Raw genomic sequence first — 14,920 nt, 5'->3', positions numbered from 1 at the left:
TTTTTTTTATTTTTTTATTTTTTATTATTATTATTAACTTGAATATTTCTTATATACATTTCGAGTGTTATTCCCTTTCCCGGTTTCCGGGCAAACATCCCCCTCCCCCCTCCCCTTCCTTATGGGTGTTCCCCTCCCCACCCTCCCCCCATTGCCGCCCTCCCCCCAACTGTCTAGTTCACTGGGGTTCAGTCTTAGCAGGACCTAGGGCTTCCTCTTCCACTGGTGCTCTTACTAGGATATTCATTGCTACCTATGAGGTCAGAGTCCAGGGTCAGTCCATGTATAGTCTTTAGGTAGTGGCTTAGTCCCTGGAAGCTCTGGTTGCTTGGCATTGTTGTACATATGGGGTCTCAAGCCCCTTCAAGCTCTTCCAGTTCTTTCTCTGATTCCTTCAACGGGGGTCCTATTCTCAGTTCAGTGGTTTGCTGCTGACATTCGCCTCTGTATTTGCTGTATTCTGGCTGTGTCTCTCAGGAGCGATCTACACTTCTGCACTTCTTTGCTTCATCCATCTTGTCTAATTGGGTGGCTGTATATATATGGGCCACATGTGGGGCAGGCTCTGAATGGTTGTCCCTTCAGTCTCTGTTTTAATCTTTGCCTCTCTCATCCCTGCCAAGGGTATTCTTGTTCCCCTTTTAAAGAAGGAGTGAAGCATTCACATTTTGATCATCTGTCTTGAGTTTCATTTGTTCTAGGCATCTAGGGTAATTCAGGCATTTGGGCTAATAGCCACTTATCAATGAGTGCATACCATGTATGTCTTTCTGTAATTGGAAACTAGACTTTTAAAAAGACAACGCAAAGGCTTTTAGAGACCACAGACCAGCAGTAATGCTTTAGCGTACACAGCTCCATGTGCCCAGAACCCACCTCAGCAGTTGCTCATGGTGTCTACAGAGGCTTCACAGCAAGCATGGTGAGTTTTAATACATATTCTGTGAGAGCAGTTGCATCAAAATACTTTGGCAAGTGTACCAGATTGTGAGAGATTGGTCTGTATCTTACCTAGACAATCACCGGAGCTGTAGGTTGCCCTGACACGAGGTGGGTGGGTCTAGAGACCTAAGGCTACAGTTAATCCTCTTGTAGCCCATGCCAAGAGTTTGCCAAAAAGTGTATTTTTAGGTAAACTTACCACCCAAAGAAAAGAGAACAAAGTAACTGTAAGTTGATGGGACATTAATTTGCTTGATTAATCACATCACCATGCCAGTGTGCTCAATACATAAAAACACCACATTACACACCTTAAATATATACATTTAGAAAAAAATATTAGAAAATTGCATGTAGAACTTCAAAATTCTGAACTGAAGCCAGGCCTGCTGGCATCAAACTACAGTCTCAGCTACGTGGGAGGCTGAATGAATTCAAGGCCAACCTAGGCTACTAAATGAAACCCTGACTGAATATATATATATACACACACACAAAAGGTCATAGTTTCAACCCCTTAGTGCTGTGTTAAAAAAATACAGGGAAAATTTCTAAAGAGTGTGTATAAACAATGATAGTCCAATTGAATAGACAGGCATGTACCTTAATAAGGGTCACACAAGTCAAATATTACCTTCAGGTACAAACCCCATCACTCTGAAATCTATAGTGAAATTATGATCTGCAATTGTACAAATTAATTTTTAAACTTATGCATATCAGTGTTCTGTAGATATGTATACTACATGTATGCCTGGTGCTTCTGGAGACCAGAAGACAGTGTTTGGTCCCCTGAGACTGGAGTTATATAGATGTTTGTGTGTCATCATGTGGGTGCTGGGAATTCGACCCAGATCCCCCAGAAGAACCACCAGGTTCTTAACTGCTGAGCCCTCTCTTCAGCCCTAGCGATCCATATTTTTAAAAATTTTATGTGTTCAAGCTATAATAAACAGCGAAAATGTTGAGCTGTCACTTTAAAACTGAAATACTAAGCATTATATTTAAAAAGCAAAAACCAAAAAATAGCAGATAGGAATCTCGAAACCCAAGAGGAAGAATATTGATTTGCAAAATTGAATCAACTGAATTTAAACCCAACCAAGCAGAAAACATTTATTCATCTGGGGAAGCATAGAGTAATGTTGATTGCATTGTTGAGTTCCTATAATTATGCAGGTAAGCATTTGGATTATAAAACACCAATGGGAATAGAAAAGAGAACATTATCGTGATTGCAAAATTGATCTCTCAGAAGCATTGCGTCATTGTGCCATATCAACTGGTCCAATAGACCCAACAGAATACTTCCAGCAAGTCACCATGGTTACCTTTATGCTGAAACTCGTGTTATTAGGCAAACGCTTGAGATTCCTTGTCTTAGCTAATTAAAACAATGGGAATAATAAGTTAGCTCACAATAATGTACCACTTTTAGGAAGTATTAGAGAAGTGTTTATTTTTGGGGAAGGACATTAAGACATTACTGCTCTTTGGTCTTCTAACAAGGATCCATGTCTAGGAAGACAGATAACCCCCAACATCCTTGTATTTATTTTGGATCAACTTTTTTGTACCTCTTCAGCTCTGATTGCTCTTTTGAGAGAAGGAGAGAGCCTAGAGGATTTGATGAAGTTGTCTCCTGAAGAACTCCTGTTGCGGTGGGCGAACTACCACCTAGAAAATGCAGGCTGCACCAAAATCACCAACTTCAGCACTGACATCAAGGTAGGAGAACACCATTGAACATGCCTGCCGCAATGGAGGGGATTCGTGGAGTTAGTGGGGAAAACACAAATACTGGTCCTTGTGTCTTGGCACCCTAGGCTTGGTATGGTCCTGTTTGGAGCCACTTGCTGTCTCCCAAGGGTTAATGAGCAGCTCTAGGTCTGGGCCATACACACACATCCACTGAGAGCCCTGGTGCAGCTTCGAAGGGAGATGAGACTTGCTTTGAGTTTCAGTGGTAGAAAGTTGATCATCAAGAGAGCATGATGGTGCAAGGGAAACACTAATTTTAAGGAAAAGAGGGTTTATGTAGGGGGGGAGAGATGGCTCTCAGTGGTTAACAGCTTGCTGTGCAATTATAGGGACCAGAGTTTAGATCCCAACATTCAAATAGTAAGCCTGGCATCCCATAAACCTTTCTACCACCATCTACAAGAGATCCAGTGCCCTTTTTTTTTGGCCTCCACGTATGAACAGGAAAGTACACCTGCACATGCATGTGCATATGTCATGCAGGCATATACAGTGTATACACATGCACATGTATATACACACATGCAAATAAATCTTAAGACAATAAAGATTCTAGTGTCCCTGGTTTTATAAATGGCACCATCTTAGGGGGTTCCCTTTCAAAACGTTAAATAAGATGTCTTTCTGATTACTGCTAATAATTAGTGAGCACAATGGTTATTCCATGTCAGGTACTGGCCTGAGTGTTTTCATAAGTGCATGATTGACTCACTGAATCCTTACCCCAGGCTCTAAGGCAAGGAATTCATAAGTAAGGAAAACAATAAAAATTCCATAAAAGAATAGCCAGGAATGCAGACGTGTGGCCTTCAAATTTATGAAAAATTCTTATGATAAGGTGATAGGAAACAGCTGAAACCAGTGACAGCTGGATCAGGCTGAAACACAACTAAGGAGTAGCTAAGATGCGTTAGAGACCAGTCTCCATAGCAACAGGGTGATGCAGAGGAATACCAGCATCAGGAAAGATTTCAGTGTCCACGCTCTAAAACACGCAGGGAAATTTCTTCAAAGGCAAAGAGCCAGGGGAAAAGCCACATGACCTGCTGGAGCCCACCACATGACCTGCCAGAGCCTACCACATGACCTGCCAGAGCCCACCACATGACCTGCCAGAGCCCACCACATGACCTGCAGGAGCCCACCACATGACCTGCCAGAGCCCACCAAGACTATAACTGAGTAGCAACAGCCTCTGGCTGCTGTACCATGCAGACTGATCTGGTGGCATTTAGAACTCTGCATATGTCAGGCACAGGGCCAATCAGGATAAGGCATGTGTCTGAGAAAAGCTTCCCCCACTCCCATTCCTAAGTACACTTCCACTGGTTATCAACAGTCTTTCAGCAGCACCAGCCAAAGACGACGGGGCTTAGAGGAAACAGCCAGACTGAATTTCTATGTGTGTTCAATAGTTCTGCCCTGTCATGGTTGGAAAACTATGTATCCAAAATTATGATCTCAATCATAAATTAGTCTCATTTGCTCTCACTAAAAAGCACATTGTTAAAGTAATTAACCATTTTAGACTTTGGGAAGGTCAGTGGGACACTTCCTCAGTACTTACCCTGTGTGCATGTAGAGGGAGCTGCTATAGCACATGTAACTAAGGTTAAAAATACCCAGGTTAAAAATAGTGCATCTCCTGAGCTTTCAGTACATAAACTAAATTAAAAGTTTAGTTAATAATTAAATTAAATTAACTATCTCAACAAATGAAGTGAAATTCTGTGTGCTTTCATTGACTAAGAATAAATTTGTATTTTAAGATCATGTCTGTGGAAATTCTATTTGTCAGTAAGCATAATAAAACTTCAGAATTCAGATCCATTTCAATTCATTACAACCCAGGCTAGCTCTGTTTTCTAGTTTCTAGAGAAATATGAAATGGTGATATGCCATGGGGATATTTCCTCTTTTATTAAAAGACTACTTGTTGCCTGTAATCCCAATACTTGGGAGACTGCATTCCAATACTTGGGGTGAGAACATTAAGTTCAAGGCCAGCCCACCCAGGGTGCATGATGAAGCCCTGTCACAAAAAGTGGGATGGGGATGGATGGACACTCGCTGTTAAGCCTGGTGACCTGAGTAGCATCCCCAGGACCCACGCGTTGGAAGGAGAGAACAGACTCCTGACTGTCATCTTCTGCTCCTTCCACATAGACACGTAAATAAATTGTAATTTGAAAAAACAATCTCCTTGCTAATGTCTCAGTTGTCTGTCTTTGAACTCTTTTCTGTTGCTGATTGTCCGTCTGAATGTATTTTAAAACTGTGCTTCCTTTCTCTGTCGCTTCTTTTTTCTTTTAATTAAACCTTAGCTGGCTGACTTCTACAGCAGTATAAAGGTATAGACACATTTTCCTGTATACAATTTAACTCATGTAAATAAGTTGTTCCTCTCCCCCCTGAGGACAACAAAATCTTTGTGTTGCCTTTTATGTTGGTCCTGTGTTTTGTTTTTTTTTAATCGTTAGACCCCTTTGAGGAGAAAACAAATATAGTGTGCAACTGGGTGAAGGGAACCTCCTAGTTGAGGGAATGTATCTAGGTCAGTTAATTGCTATATTCCTGAATGACAGGAGTAAGAAATTCGGCGTTTGCTTTTAGGAAATGATTGTTGTGTTAAGTGTGCAACCAGCTCCACTGTTTTGATATTGTGACTTTGTAACTTTTCCCCAGGACTCGAAAGCTTATTACCACCTGCTCGAGCAGGTGGCTCCGAGAGGAGACGAAGAAGGGATCCCGGCTGTAGTGATTGACATGTCAGGACTGAGGGTAAGGCCGCGCCTGTCATCTTCAGAGAGCGCCGTGCTTTCTCGCTGTTGACTGTTCCTTTGTGCCACCTTGTCCCCTGCTCTGCTTAAGTGTCTGTTAAAACTACTGAATGCTGTCAACAATGTTTGATGCTAATTATAGAAAACTAAGTCTGTACATAAAACTCCAGGGTGAGAAGTGGATACTAATGAAGTGCCACGTAGCACACAGAGCACTTCTTTCTTTGCCCATCATTTCAAAGGCTCAACACCTCCAACCTGGGTCTAAAGATTAGAACGTAAGTTCTTAAAAAAAAAAAGAACATCAGTTCTTTGTTATTTAGTATCTTTTATTTTCAATTGATGCATAATAACCACTACTTTATGGGATTTCACACACACACACACACACACATACATCATATACGTCATCATGTACTTCATCATATACATCATCATATCCATCATATACATATACATGTACATCATATACATATACAATTAGATTTCTATTGCTGTGATAGAAGACTGTGACCAAAAGCAACTTGGGGAGGAAAGGGTTATTTGGCTTACCTTGGCTTACCATTTCCAGTCGTAGTCATCACAGAGGAAGAGGGCAGAAGCTGAAGCAGAGGGCATGGAAGAATGTGGCTTGCTGGCTTACTCAGCCTGCTTTCCTGTGTCAGCCATCGGAAACACCCACCCAAGGGTGGCACTTTCCCCAGCCGGGTGGGCTCTCCCACAACAATCATTATCCAGAAAATGCTCTATACACTTGCCTACAGGCCAATATCCTCATGGAGGCATTTTCTCCGTTGAGATTCCTCTTCTCAGATGATGTTAGCTTGTGTCGAGATAAAAAAGAGCTGAAACTGACCTTGTGCCTTGGGTGGTGATAAGAATCACAAGAAAATTGGTGAGATTCTGTTGTTAGAGTTTTTGTTGTTCTGTTTCCATTCGTTTGTGTTTCACAGTACTTGGGAGAAAACCCTGAGTTTCACACATGGAGGCAAGCCCTTCGCCATAGACTCGCTACCCATGTCCCTCAGTTTTACCACCCCGTGCAACACCAATCTTCAACACATTGTCTTGTTCTTTATAACATGCTACACTTAAAGTCATTGGGATTGAATCCAATGAGTGAATATTGAAGTGAACTCATCTCTGAAGGAGAAAGTAAGAGTAAGTGAGAGATGCTGTTCATGAGACAACGATGTTGCTACTGCTGCAGCGGACTAAGGGGTGGCTCTAAAGTCAGCCTTTGCTTTGGGAAAGTGGCTGTTCCATGGACTTTACGTAGGCTGGAGCGTCGTCTGAGACATTTTAGTCTTGGTTTAGAGTCTGATTACAAACGACTTGGCAATTGTCCTAACTTATGTGAGCATGTGCTGCAGTCTTCAATCTGAAATTTGCCAAAGCCAAGTTATGACGGTCTATTTACCAATGGCAGGATGGGGGTGATAATTACCTTGGATTTTAACCAACCTAATATGGGGAAAGTAATTGTATAAATCAGATGTCCTTAATTTATGAGTGTAAATGTCTGCTATGAATTAGAAATAGGAATATAAATTATTCCCTTTTATTTCACTTTTTAATAGTGCAAATTCTCATAAAGTCTGTGCAAAATAAACTATAACAAAAAGAAGCTTAACTACTGAAATGATTTAATCAGTGCAAATGACAGGATGTTAGATTTTCCTGCATTTCCTTTCAAAGGGGCAATCTCATCTGAACTTGTTAACCGAGAGGGGATCCTGGTGTCAGTTATGGATCCTGTGACTCTGGCTTGGGTGCATGTGGTTTGTGAGATAGTGAGCTGTCTTGAGGTATCTGCCTGTGGTAGGCACTCACTGGGCACATTAATGAGACCTCGTTTCCTTCTCCTGCTACGCCTGCTCTCATGCATGTGGATCCGTGACCCAGCCTTTTGACCTCGTTTTCATTGCAGGAGAAGGATGACATCCAGAGGGCAGAGTGTATGCTGCAGCAGGCAGAGAGGCTGGGCTGCCGGCAGTTTGTCACAGCCACTGATGTTGTCCGAGGGAACCCCAAGTTGAACCTGGCCTTCATTGCCAACCTCTTTAACAAATACCCTGCCTTGCACAAACCGGAGAACCAGGACATTGACTGGGGGGCTCTCGAAGGTAACCATAATGTAGCTGCTTAAGACGTTCAGGAAAAACTGCTCAGAGCTCTGGTTCAATGGCAATTCAAAAACCAGCCCCAAAGCAAACACAAACCCATCACATACACAAGCAGGCCATCAATTCTCCAATATACAGCAAATAGAATGAATTAATCAAGTCAATTATAGCCAAGCAGCAATAATCAAACACAATTATATCACATCCATTATACACAGGCATCATCGTTTTTAACTGTTTTAGGGAAGACATCATATTTAATTATTGGATGAAATAAATTCTAAGCTCCAAAATCCTAATTTATATACTTATTGGACTACATTCATTTCTAGAGGCTAGAAATAGAAGTGATATTTAATTTATACTAGGTCGTGGTGGCTCAAGCTTCACTTTTACTCTTTATCTTTTCCGGGTCATTAAGATACGGGAATGCATTTTAAAGCAGAACCCTGACAGTCATATTTTACAAATTAAAGTCCTAATATTAGACGCATGGCATGTAACCAGTCAGTCTTCAACTAGCTAGTGATTCCAGGGATATTTACTGATCCTTTAAAAGACATGAACCGATCTCTACATCAATATAAAAATAATGGAAAAATTAATATTGAATGGATGTTATTAACGCAAGAAAGTCCACGTTATTTTTCTCTAAAACCCGTTCAACAGTGCCTTACCCCAGTCCACAGCTAAGCCTGCTGCCTTGGACAGGTGATGGTTTAGTGGTTTTGTGTCGTGAATCTGGGCATCAAGATGATTACTCATTCATTCATTTAGTGGGAAAGGCCACAGTTCGGGCCTTTCCCACTAAAGCACATAAAAGCTGAACTGAATCCTTCTCCTGCTCCCCATTCCTTCCCCACTTCCTGTCTCTTGTACTCCCCGTTAGTAAGTTAGCAACTCTCATTTCAGTTCATCAGCACATTTTGTTTTTGTTTTTGTTTTTATTTTGGTCACCACAACTAACGGTCTTGAGTTCTACTAAGATATTTTCTGCCCTTCACTCTTAATCTATTATGTAAACAAATAATACCAACAATTCTTTATTCAAAACGTCTTCTTGATTGTCTGCTCTCCCTTTCCCCTCTTCTGGACTCGTATTTTCCCAGGCATCCATTATCTTAGTAGATCTTAGGGACCTCCCCTCCATTCATCAAACAGTTAAATGTGCTCCCCACACCAGTACTGAGTATGATCCCTTCTGCATGCTTAATATAAATGCATATCACCCTTCGGTAATTCTGCACACCGCTGCCAGGCACATCTGGCATTGCTTTCATTATATCTCTGCCTTGCCCAAGAATTTATTATAGCAATCAAGCAGAAGAACCTGCAATGACTGGTGCGGTATAATGCGTCAGTGTAAATCTGCTACCACTCCTGCAGGTCCCCAGGCCTGCCTGCAGCCTCTAGGCAGGCTTAGCTCTGTGAAGGTCCCTGATACATCGCTTCTCAGTGTTCTTCTGAATAGAGAGCTTGCCTATTGCTCCCCCTGTGAACATGTTCACATTCTTGCTACTCCTACGTCTTAAGGTCTTCCAAAATGCTCCAATCTCTCCTCGTTCCTATTTGGCTTTTCAACCCCAGAAAGTGAAGTGCAATTCCATACTTGCAAATCTGGGCTATGTTGTTCTTCCCGTCTCACCAAGAATAGCAAACGTACCTGCCTCCTCCCTCAGTGTATCCAGCCGGCTCTGCGGAGCCTACTTGGTGCCTCCAAATCTTGTTAGCTGTTGTAGAAATGCTCGTAGAAATTAAATGGGGGGAAACTAGCAGATTATCAGCCTACCTCTAGCAGTGTCTATTTTATTTCATATCTTTCTTCTGTGTTACGTCCACCGTACATAAATGTAGATCATAAACAAGCCCTGTTCTAGGTCACGTATTAACAACTCTTCTCTAACCTAGGTGAGACGAGGGAAGAGCGGACGTTCAGGAACTGGATGAACTCACTGGGAGTTAACCCTGGAGTCAATCATTTGTACAGGTAAGAAGAACTAGGAGCTCACCTTTCATATGTAACACGGAGACACCGAAGGAGCATAGGATCCCACACACCATACCACTGTGGTGTGTGTTTTCTCCCCAAACGGGTTCCTTGGTGAGATACAGAGGAGCCACAGGGCCTGCTCTGCTGAGGAACTCACCTCAGTGCCTTGGTCATCACTGCATTTAATACAAGACTCATACCTCTGCAAAGCAGCAGACTCGCTACGTGTCGTAAGCTCATGGTCTTCTCAGGAGCAGGCAAAACGGGGAGTGTTTTCAGGTATCGCCTCCTGTGCTGTGCTGTTGCTAAAGCTATGCTTCTTTTCCTGCCTAAAGGCAGTCTTTGTCCATGGAAGGGACATAGTTACAGCTTTAAATTTCTAGGGTCCCCAGGAACGTTACAGGAACCAAGCACCTCGCTTACTGCCGTCTGTGAGCAGAATGTTGGATCTCTGAGAATTCTGTGTGTTTGTTTTGTTCAGCGACTTATCCGACGCCCTGGTCATCTTCCAGCTCTATGAAAAGATCAAAGTCCCTGTTGACTGGAACAGAGTAAACAGACCTCCATACCCCAAGCTGGGGGGCAACATGAAAAAGGTAAACAGTGGTTTCCCTGATGGGCATGAGGCAGGTGGGCGGCATCAGCCTGCTAAAGCTCTTTGTGAGCACACTACCCGGTGGGCAAGCTTCGCTGCGCATTTAGCCAGTATTAACCGCAGCATCCAGAGACCTTATGAATGCTTCCACTACGGTGACTCTGTCCTCGCAGTTGATTGCTTATCTGTAATTCATGTTTGATGTCTCACGCATTGTCATGAAAATTTCCCAATTAAGGTAATTAGAGAAAGCAAAGCCACAGGCTCTCCTCCCACCCAGCAAGATCTTCATTCTAATTTTCAAAAGAACTGGAGTTTCATGCTCACAGCTTGGCTGGTACGGTTCGCCTACTGTCAACACAGCGGAAACATTGCTTTGTAACAATAGGGGTGGCCCAGTCACTTCCCACCACTCATCATCTCTGCAGTTGTTCTTATGGTTATTTAGTGTGTGTGTGTGTGTGTGTGTGTGTGTGTGTGTGTGTGTGTGTGTGTGTGTGTGTGTATGCATATGTGTGTGCATGTATGTACATATGTGTGCATGTGTATATGTGCATGTGTGCATGTGTGCATGTATATACATGTGTGTGTATGTATGTGGGGATGCACATGTATACTACAGAATGCATGTGGAGGTGGGAACACATCTTGCAGGAATCGGTTCTTTCCTACCATGTATGTTCCAAGACTTGAAGCCAGGCTGTCAGACTTAGTACAAGTCCTTTACCTGCTGAGCTACTCAGGCACCTTCTGTGGTCCGTAATAATCTCTGAGTAGCCACAGGACTATCTACCTACATGCCTATTACGCTGTGTACGTAACACGGAGAATAGAATTTTTTCCAGTCTATTTATCTCCAAAAGTCTAGCTATTTTAGAAATGTCACAGACAGATCACTGAGGCTGGCTTACTATGCACGGCAAATGCTCGAGATAGTGAGTTTCTTCTAGTTTTAATTGGCGTAACTCACTAGCGAGGAACCAGTTGCTATTTGAGATCACACAGGTCTGGTGTTATTTGTCTTTTTTTGGTATCTTTATTTCGATCATTCTCTGATACTTATCATAACCAAGGTGATGCCTAAGTTGTTTTCTTTCTGCCTCACTCACAGCTCGAGAACTGTAATTATGCCGTGGATCTGGGGAAGAATCAAGCTAAATTTTCCCTAGTTGGTATCGCAGGACAAGACCTCAATGAAGGAAACCGCACTCTGACGCTGGCATTGGTTTGGCAGCTCATGAGAAGGTAACGCGGAGCCCAGGGATGAGTGAGACTTTAGAATGGGTCATTTATCTAGAAACATAGTAGAAATGTTCAGGAACAGTGACTTAACCTAGCAAAACCATAACTTAAGTTAGATTTCGTAACTAAGGAAGTGCCTTTTGGTTTTCTGCTTTTTATCTTTTAATTTTTAGTTTTGGTTTGAGTTCTTATGAAAATCTAGTAGGTTAATTAGTAGTTTAGATTATTAATTTGTCTGAATGAATCATACATGTATCTTACTAAGAGCAGCCTTCTGTGTGCCATGTCCTTCGTGTGGAGCATTTTCCCCTGACGTTGATATAGTCACCACAACTTCTCCTGACTGGCATATCTTTTCTCATCCTCTTACCTTTGACTAATTTGTATCAACATAGTAAATTATTTTCATATAGGTTTAAATCGCCATCTTAGATCTTTCTTCTAATATCTGGAATCTTTCTAACAGTATAGGTCTATTGATAATGAATTGTTTCTGTTTCTATAGGCCAGAAAAGACCTTAATTTTTTTTTTATTATTGAAATATATTTCCTTGGAATGTAGAATTCTGTTAATGTATTTTTCTTTAGTACTTTGAAAGTAATGTTCATTGTCTTCTTTCCTGCGTGTTAACAGCAGAAAACCTGTATCATCCTCACCCTTTCTCCTCTGTGTGTAGTGTGCTTGCCCACTGCATTCACCCCACTGCTGTTCAGGAAACCCTGAGTGCACGCAGATTCACCCGAAGACTGTGTATTGCCTTTATTTATTTATTTATTTATTTATTTATTTATTTTTGTTTCATTTTGGAAGATATAGGCCAATGTGTCTGTAAGTTTCTCTCTTTTTTCTCTCTTGTGTACTGCCATGTTTCATTAACTCCATTTAGTATACACACATATACATTTAAACATATATTTATTTCTATATTATAATATCTATACCCAGAAATGTTAAATCTTTTTCTCTTTAATTTCCAATCTTTCTCATCTTCCGCCTGCCTTCTTGACCACATGGATATAGTTGTAGTGACTCTTTTCTAGTCTTTCTACTAAGTCACCTTTATCTACAGTACAAGCCCTGTGTTCGTAGTCCTTCGCCTGCTGGACATTTTTCTAATTGTGTGCCAAACGTCATTGGCTTACCGTGCTCGGTGCTCAATTCTTCTCCATTCCCTTAACAACTTGTGCTTGTGTTCTGGGGTGCAGTTAGGCTCAACCCGGTTTCAATCTTTTGAGGTTTGCTTTAAGCACACTCCTCACAGCGCATTTGCTGTTATTCACGAGATACTAACTGAGTGTGTCAGATGATGATCGGCGTGTTAGTAATTCTTCCCTTTCAGCTGGCGGGAACCAAATGATTTCAAGCCACATGTGAGCTTCAAGGGGTTCTAGCTGTTCTTTCCCCGCATATACCCTGGGCGATATTCAGCTGCAATTTGAAGGAGCCCTCTGAAGATCCCCTGGGCTTTCTTGGTTATACTTTTCCCTTCATGCTAATACCCTCCTATCTAAAATTCTGTACTGCAAATTCTAGGCTCCTTAATTTCTATGAGTTCTAAACCACATCACCTCAGTTTATGGGGCTGTTTGCTTGGTTCTCTCTCTGCATGCAGTTTGGCGACCTCTCTGTAATGGGCAGTCTCAGGGTGTCTTGACCTCCCTCGCTTTCCTTCCAGACACCACTATCCTGCCTTTCCTTTTGTCCAAGTCTGAATTACGTTGTTTATGTCAGTGTTTATGTCTGGTCTCTCTTACCTCATCATTTCTCATTAATAAAGAACTTTAACGTTTATCTCTACAAAAGTTCTTTACTAGAGAACTTTAAAACACTTGGGAGCCAGATGAAAAATTGATTAATGAATAGGTACTTTGTGATATTAGTTAGATAATAATGCAAATAGGAAATAGATTAAATAAAAATAAACTTGTTTCTCTTAAAACTTGTATCTCAACTGATAGCTCTAACAAGGCAGAATCTTATATCCTTCCATTAGAGATCCTGTGCCAGTATGACATCATTTATTTTGAACCTTCGGGAAGCCATGGAAATCACATGTCAGATTATATTTTGTCTAGCAAGGTCATGACAAAGACATGGTGACCATGTCCCTCGGCCCCCAGCTTTAGGCTGACATCTGCAGATCCCATATTTCATGCTTGGTTCTTGATGTAATTGTGCCTTGTTTCCACTCGCTGGAGGGTGGTCAGCCATGATCAGGGTGTACTCCAATCTACAATTCACATTGTCTTCACCCAGTCCCCAAACTGGGGCCTCCCAGACAGATGTTATGACATGTGGATAGCTCTAGAGATAAAGAAATTTGAACTCTGTCTGTTTTACTGTATGTCGCATTGCAGGCATTGTCTTAGTTCCTTTTCTATTACTGTGATAAAAGTAGCCTGGCATAGGCAACTCAAGGGGAGTGGCTTAAAGTTCCAGAGGGATCAGCCCATCCCTCAAGACAGAGCAAACTGGAGAGACATGGGGAAACTGGCTGATCACTGTATCTAAATTCAAGAGGCAGAGTTGAACAGGAACTGAACTTGGGCTCTGCAGGCTCAAGGCCCACCCCGTGGTGGCTCAATTCCTCCCCTTCCAAAAAAGCCCCACAATCTTCCCAAGGTGCATCAGCAGCTGAGACCAGTGGTGTTCAACTGTGTGAGCCCACGGGGAACACTGGACATTCAAATAGCGATAGGTGTACCTCACCTTGGACACTGACACAATGTTGTCACCCTTAACATTTATGCTCAAGAACCACCATGGAGTTGTTACCACAAAATTTCAAAGACATCTCTAATGTTTTGGGGGTTTATGGCTTCTCTGTTGGACCACACATTCATGGCTATCCTTGGTCACATGGAAACCACAGGTTGTGGGTTGGACACACTTGACGGAAAGTTCCCAGACGTCACCAGTATATAGTTTCATGAGCTGTCTCTGGATGTGTTTCATTGCTTCCACGTGTTCTGAATTCCAAACAGACAGGTTTTGGGTACTGATGGCTTTAAAGCAAGTCATTTTCACTGGTATAAATATATTTTCTCATGGATTAGGATATAGGATAGCACTTACGTTCTACTTTAATCATAAGAAAACTTAAGCAAACTCTATTCTATTGTAAATTGTATACTATCTAGATGTTGCCCTGGGTTCTGATATTTGTTCTAAAAGTATTCTTAGTGGTCAGTGCTGGTCTGAGTGTTTCCAAGCTCTTGGATTCCTACTCAACAAATTGAAAGAAAGACTCACACAGATTGTTAAAGATAGTACAGACCAGAAAGAATGATGAGGTTGACAATGACAGCAGGTCACATGAGTGCGAGAGCTCAAGGGGCCTGAGTATTATTTGGGGCTTTGTTTTGAGGGCATAGGAGGAGGGGGAGTTTCCTTATTAAGACCATAGTTTGAGTAGTTCTCTGTTTTGATTGGTGGTTTATGTCATATAAGGCATTTTTGTTTATTGCTTGTTACTATGCCTGC

At 41.9% G+C, this 14,920-nt stretch overlaps 1 protein-coding gene across 3 annotated transcripts in view; it reads left to right on the top strand.

Annotated features, from left to right (window-relative positions):
• Lcp1 (lymphocyte cytosolic protein 1) overlaps nucleotides 1-14,920 on the top strand; it is a 98,821-nt gene that overhangs the window by 70,683 nt on the left and 13,218 nt on the right. For all 3 annotated transcript variants that reach the window (XM_032917974.1, XM_032917975.1, XM_032917972.1), the window contains 6 exons: nucleotides 2,528-2,670; nucleotides 5,389-5,484; nucleotides 7,414-7,609; nucleotides 9,518-9,596; nucleotides 10,081-10,195; nucleotides 11,306-11,439. In XM_032917974.1, coding sequence (XP_032773865.1) covers nucleotides 2,528-2,670; nucleotides 5,389-5,484; nucleotides 7,414-7,609; nucleotides 9,518-9,596; nucleotides 10,081-10,195; nucleotides 11,306-11,439 — 763 coding nt within the window. The remainder of the gene's footprint in view (nucleotides 1-2,527; nucleotides 2,671-5,388; nucleotides 5,485-7,413; nucleotides 7,610-9,517; nucleotides 9,597-10,080; nucleotides 10,196-11,305; nucleotides 11,440-14,920) is intronic.

The sequence above is a fragment of the Rattus rattus genome, chromosome 12, assembly GCF_011064425.1.
Source record: "Rattus rattus isolate New Zealand chromosome 12, Rrattus_CSIRO_v1, whole genome shotgun sequence".
Taxonomy (NCBI): Eukaryota; Metazoa; Chordata; class Mammalia; order Rodentia; family Muridae; genus Rattus; species Rattus rattus.
The sequence above is the reverse complement of the archived record's forward strand: the minus strand, read 5'-3'. Positions and strand labels throughout refer to the sequence as shown.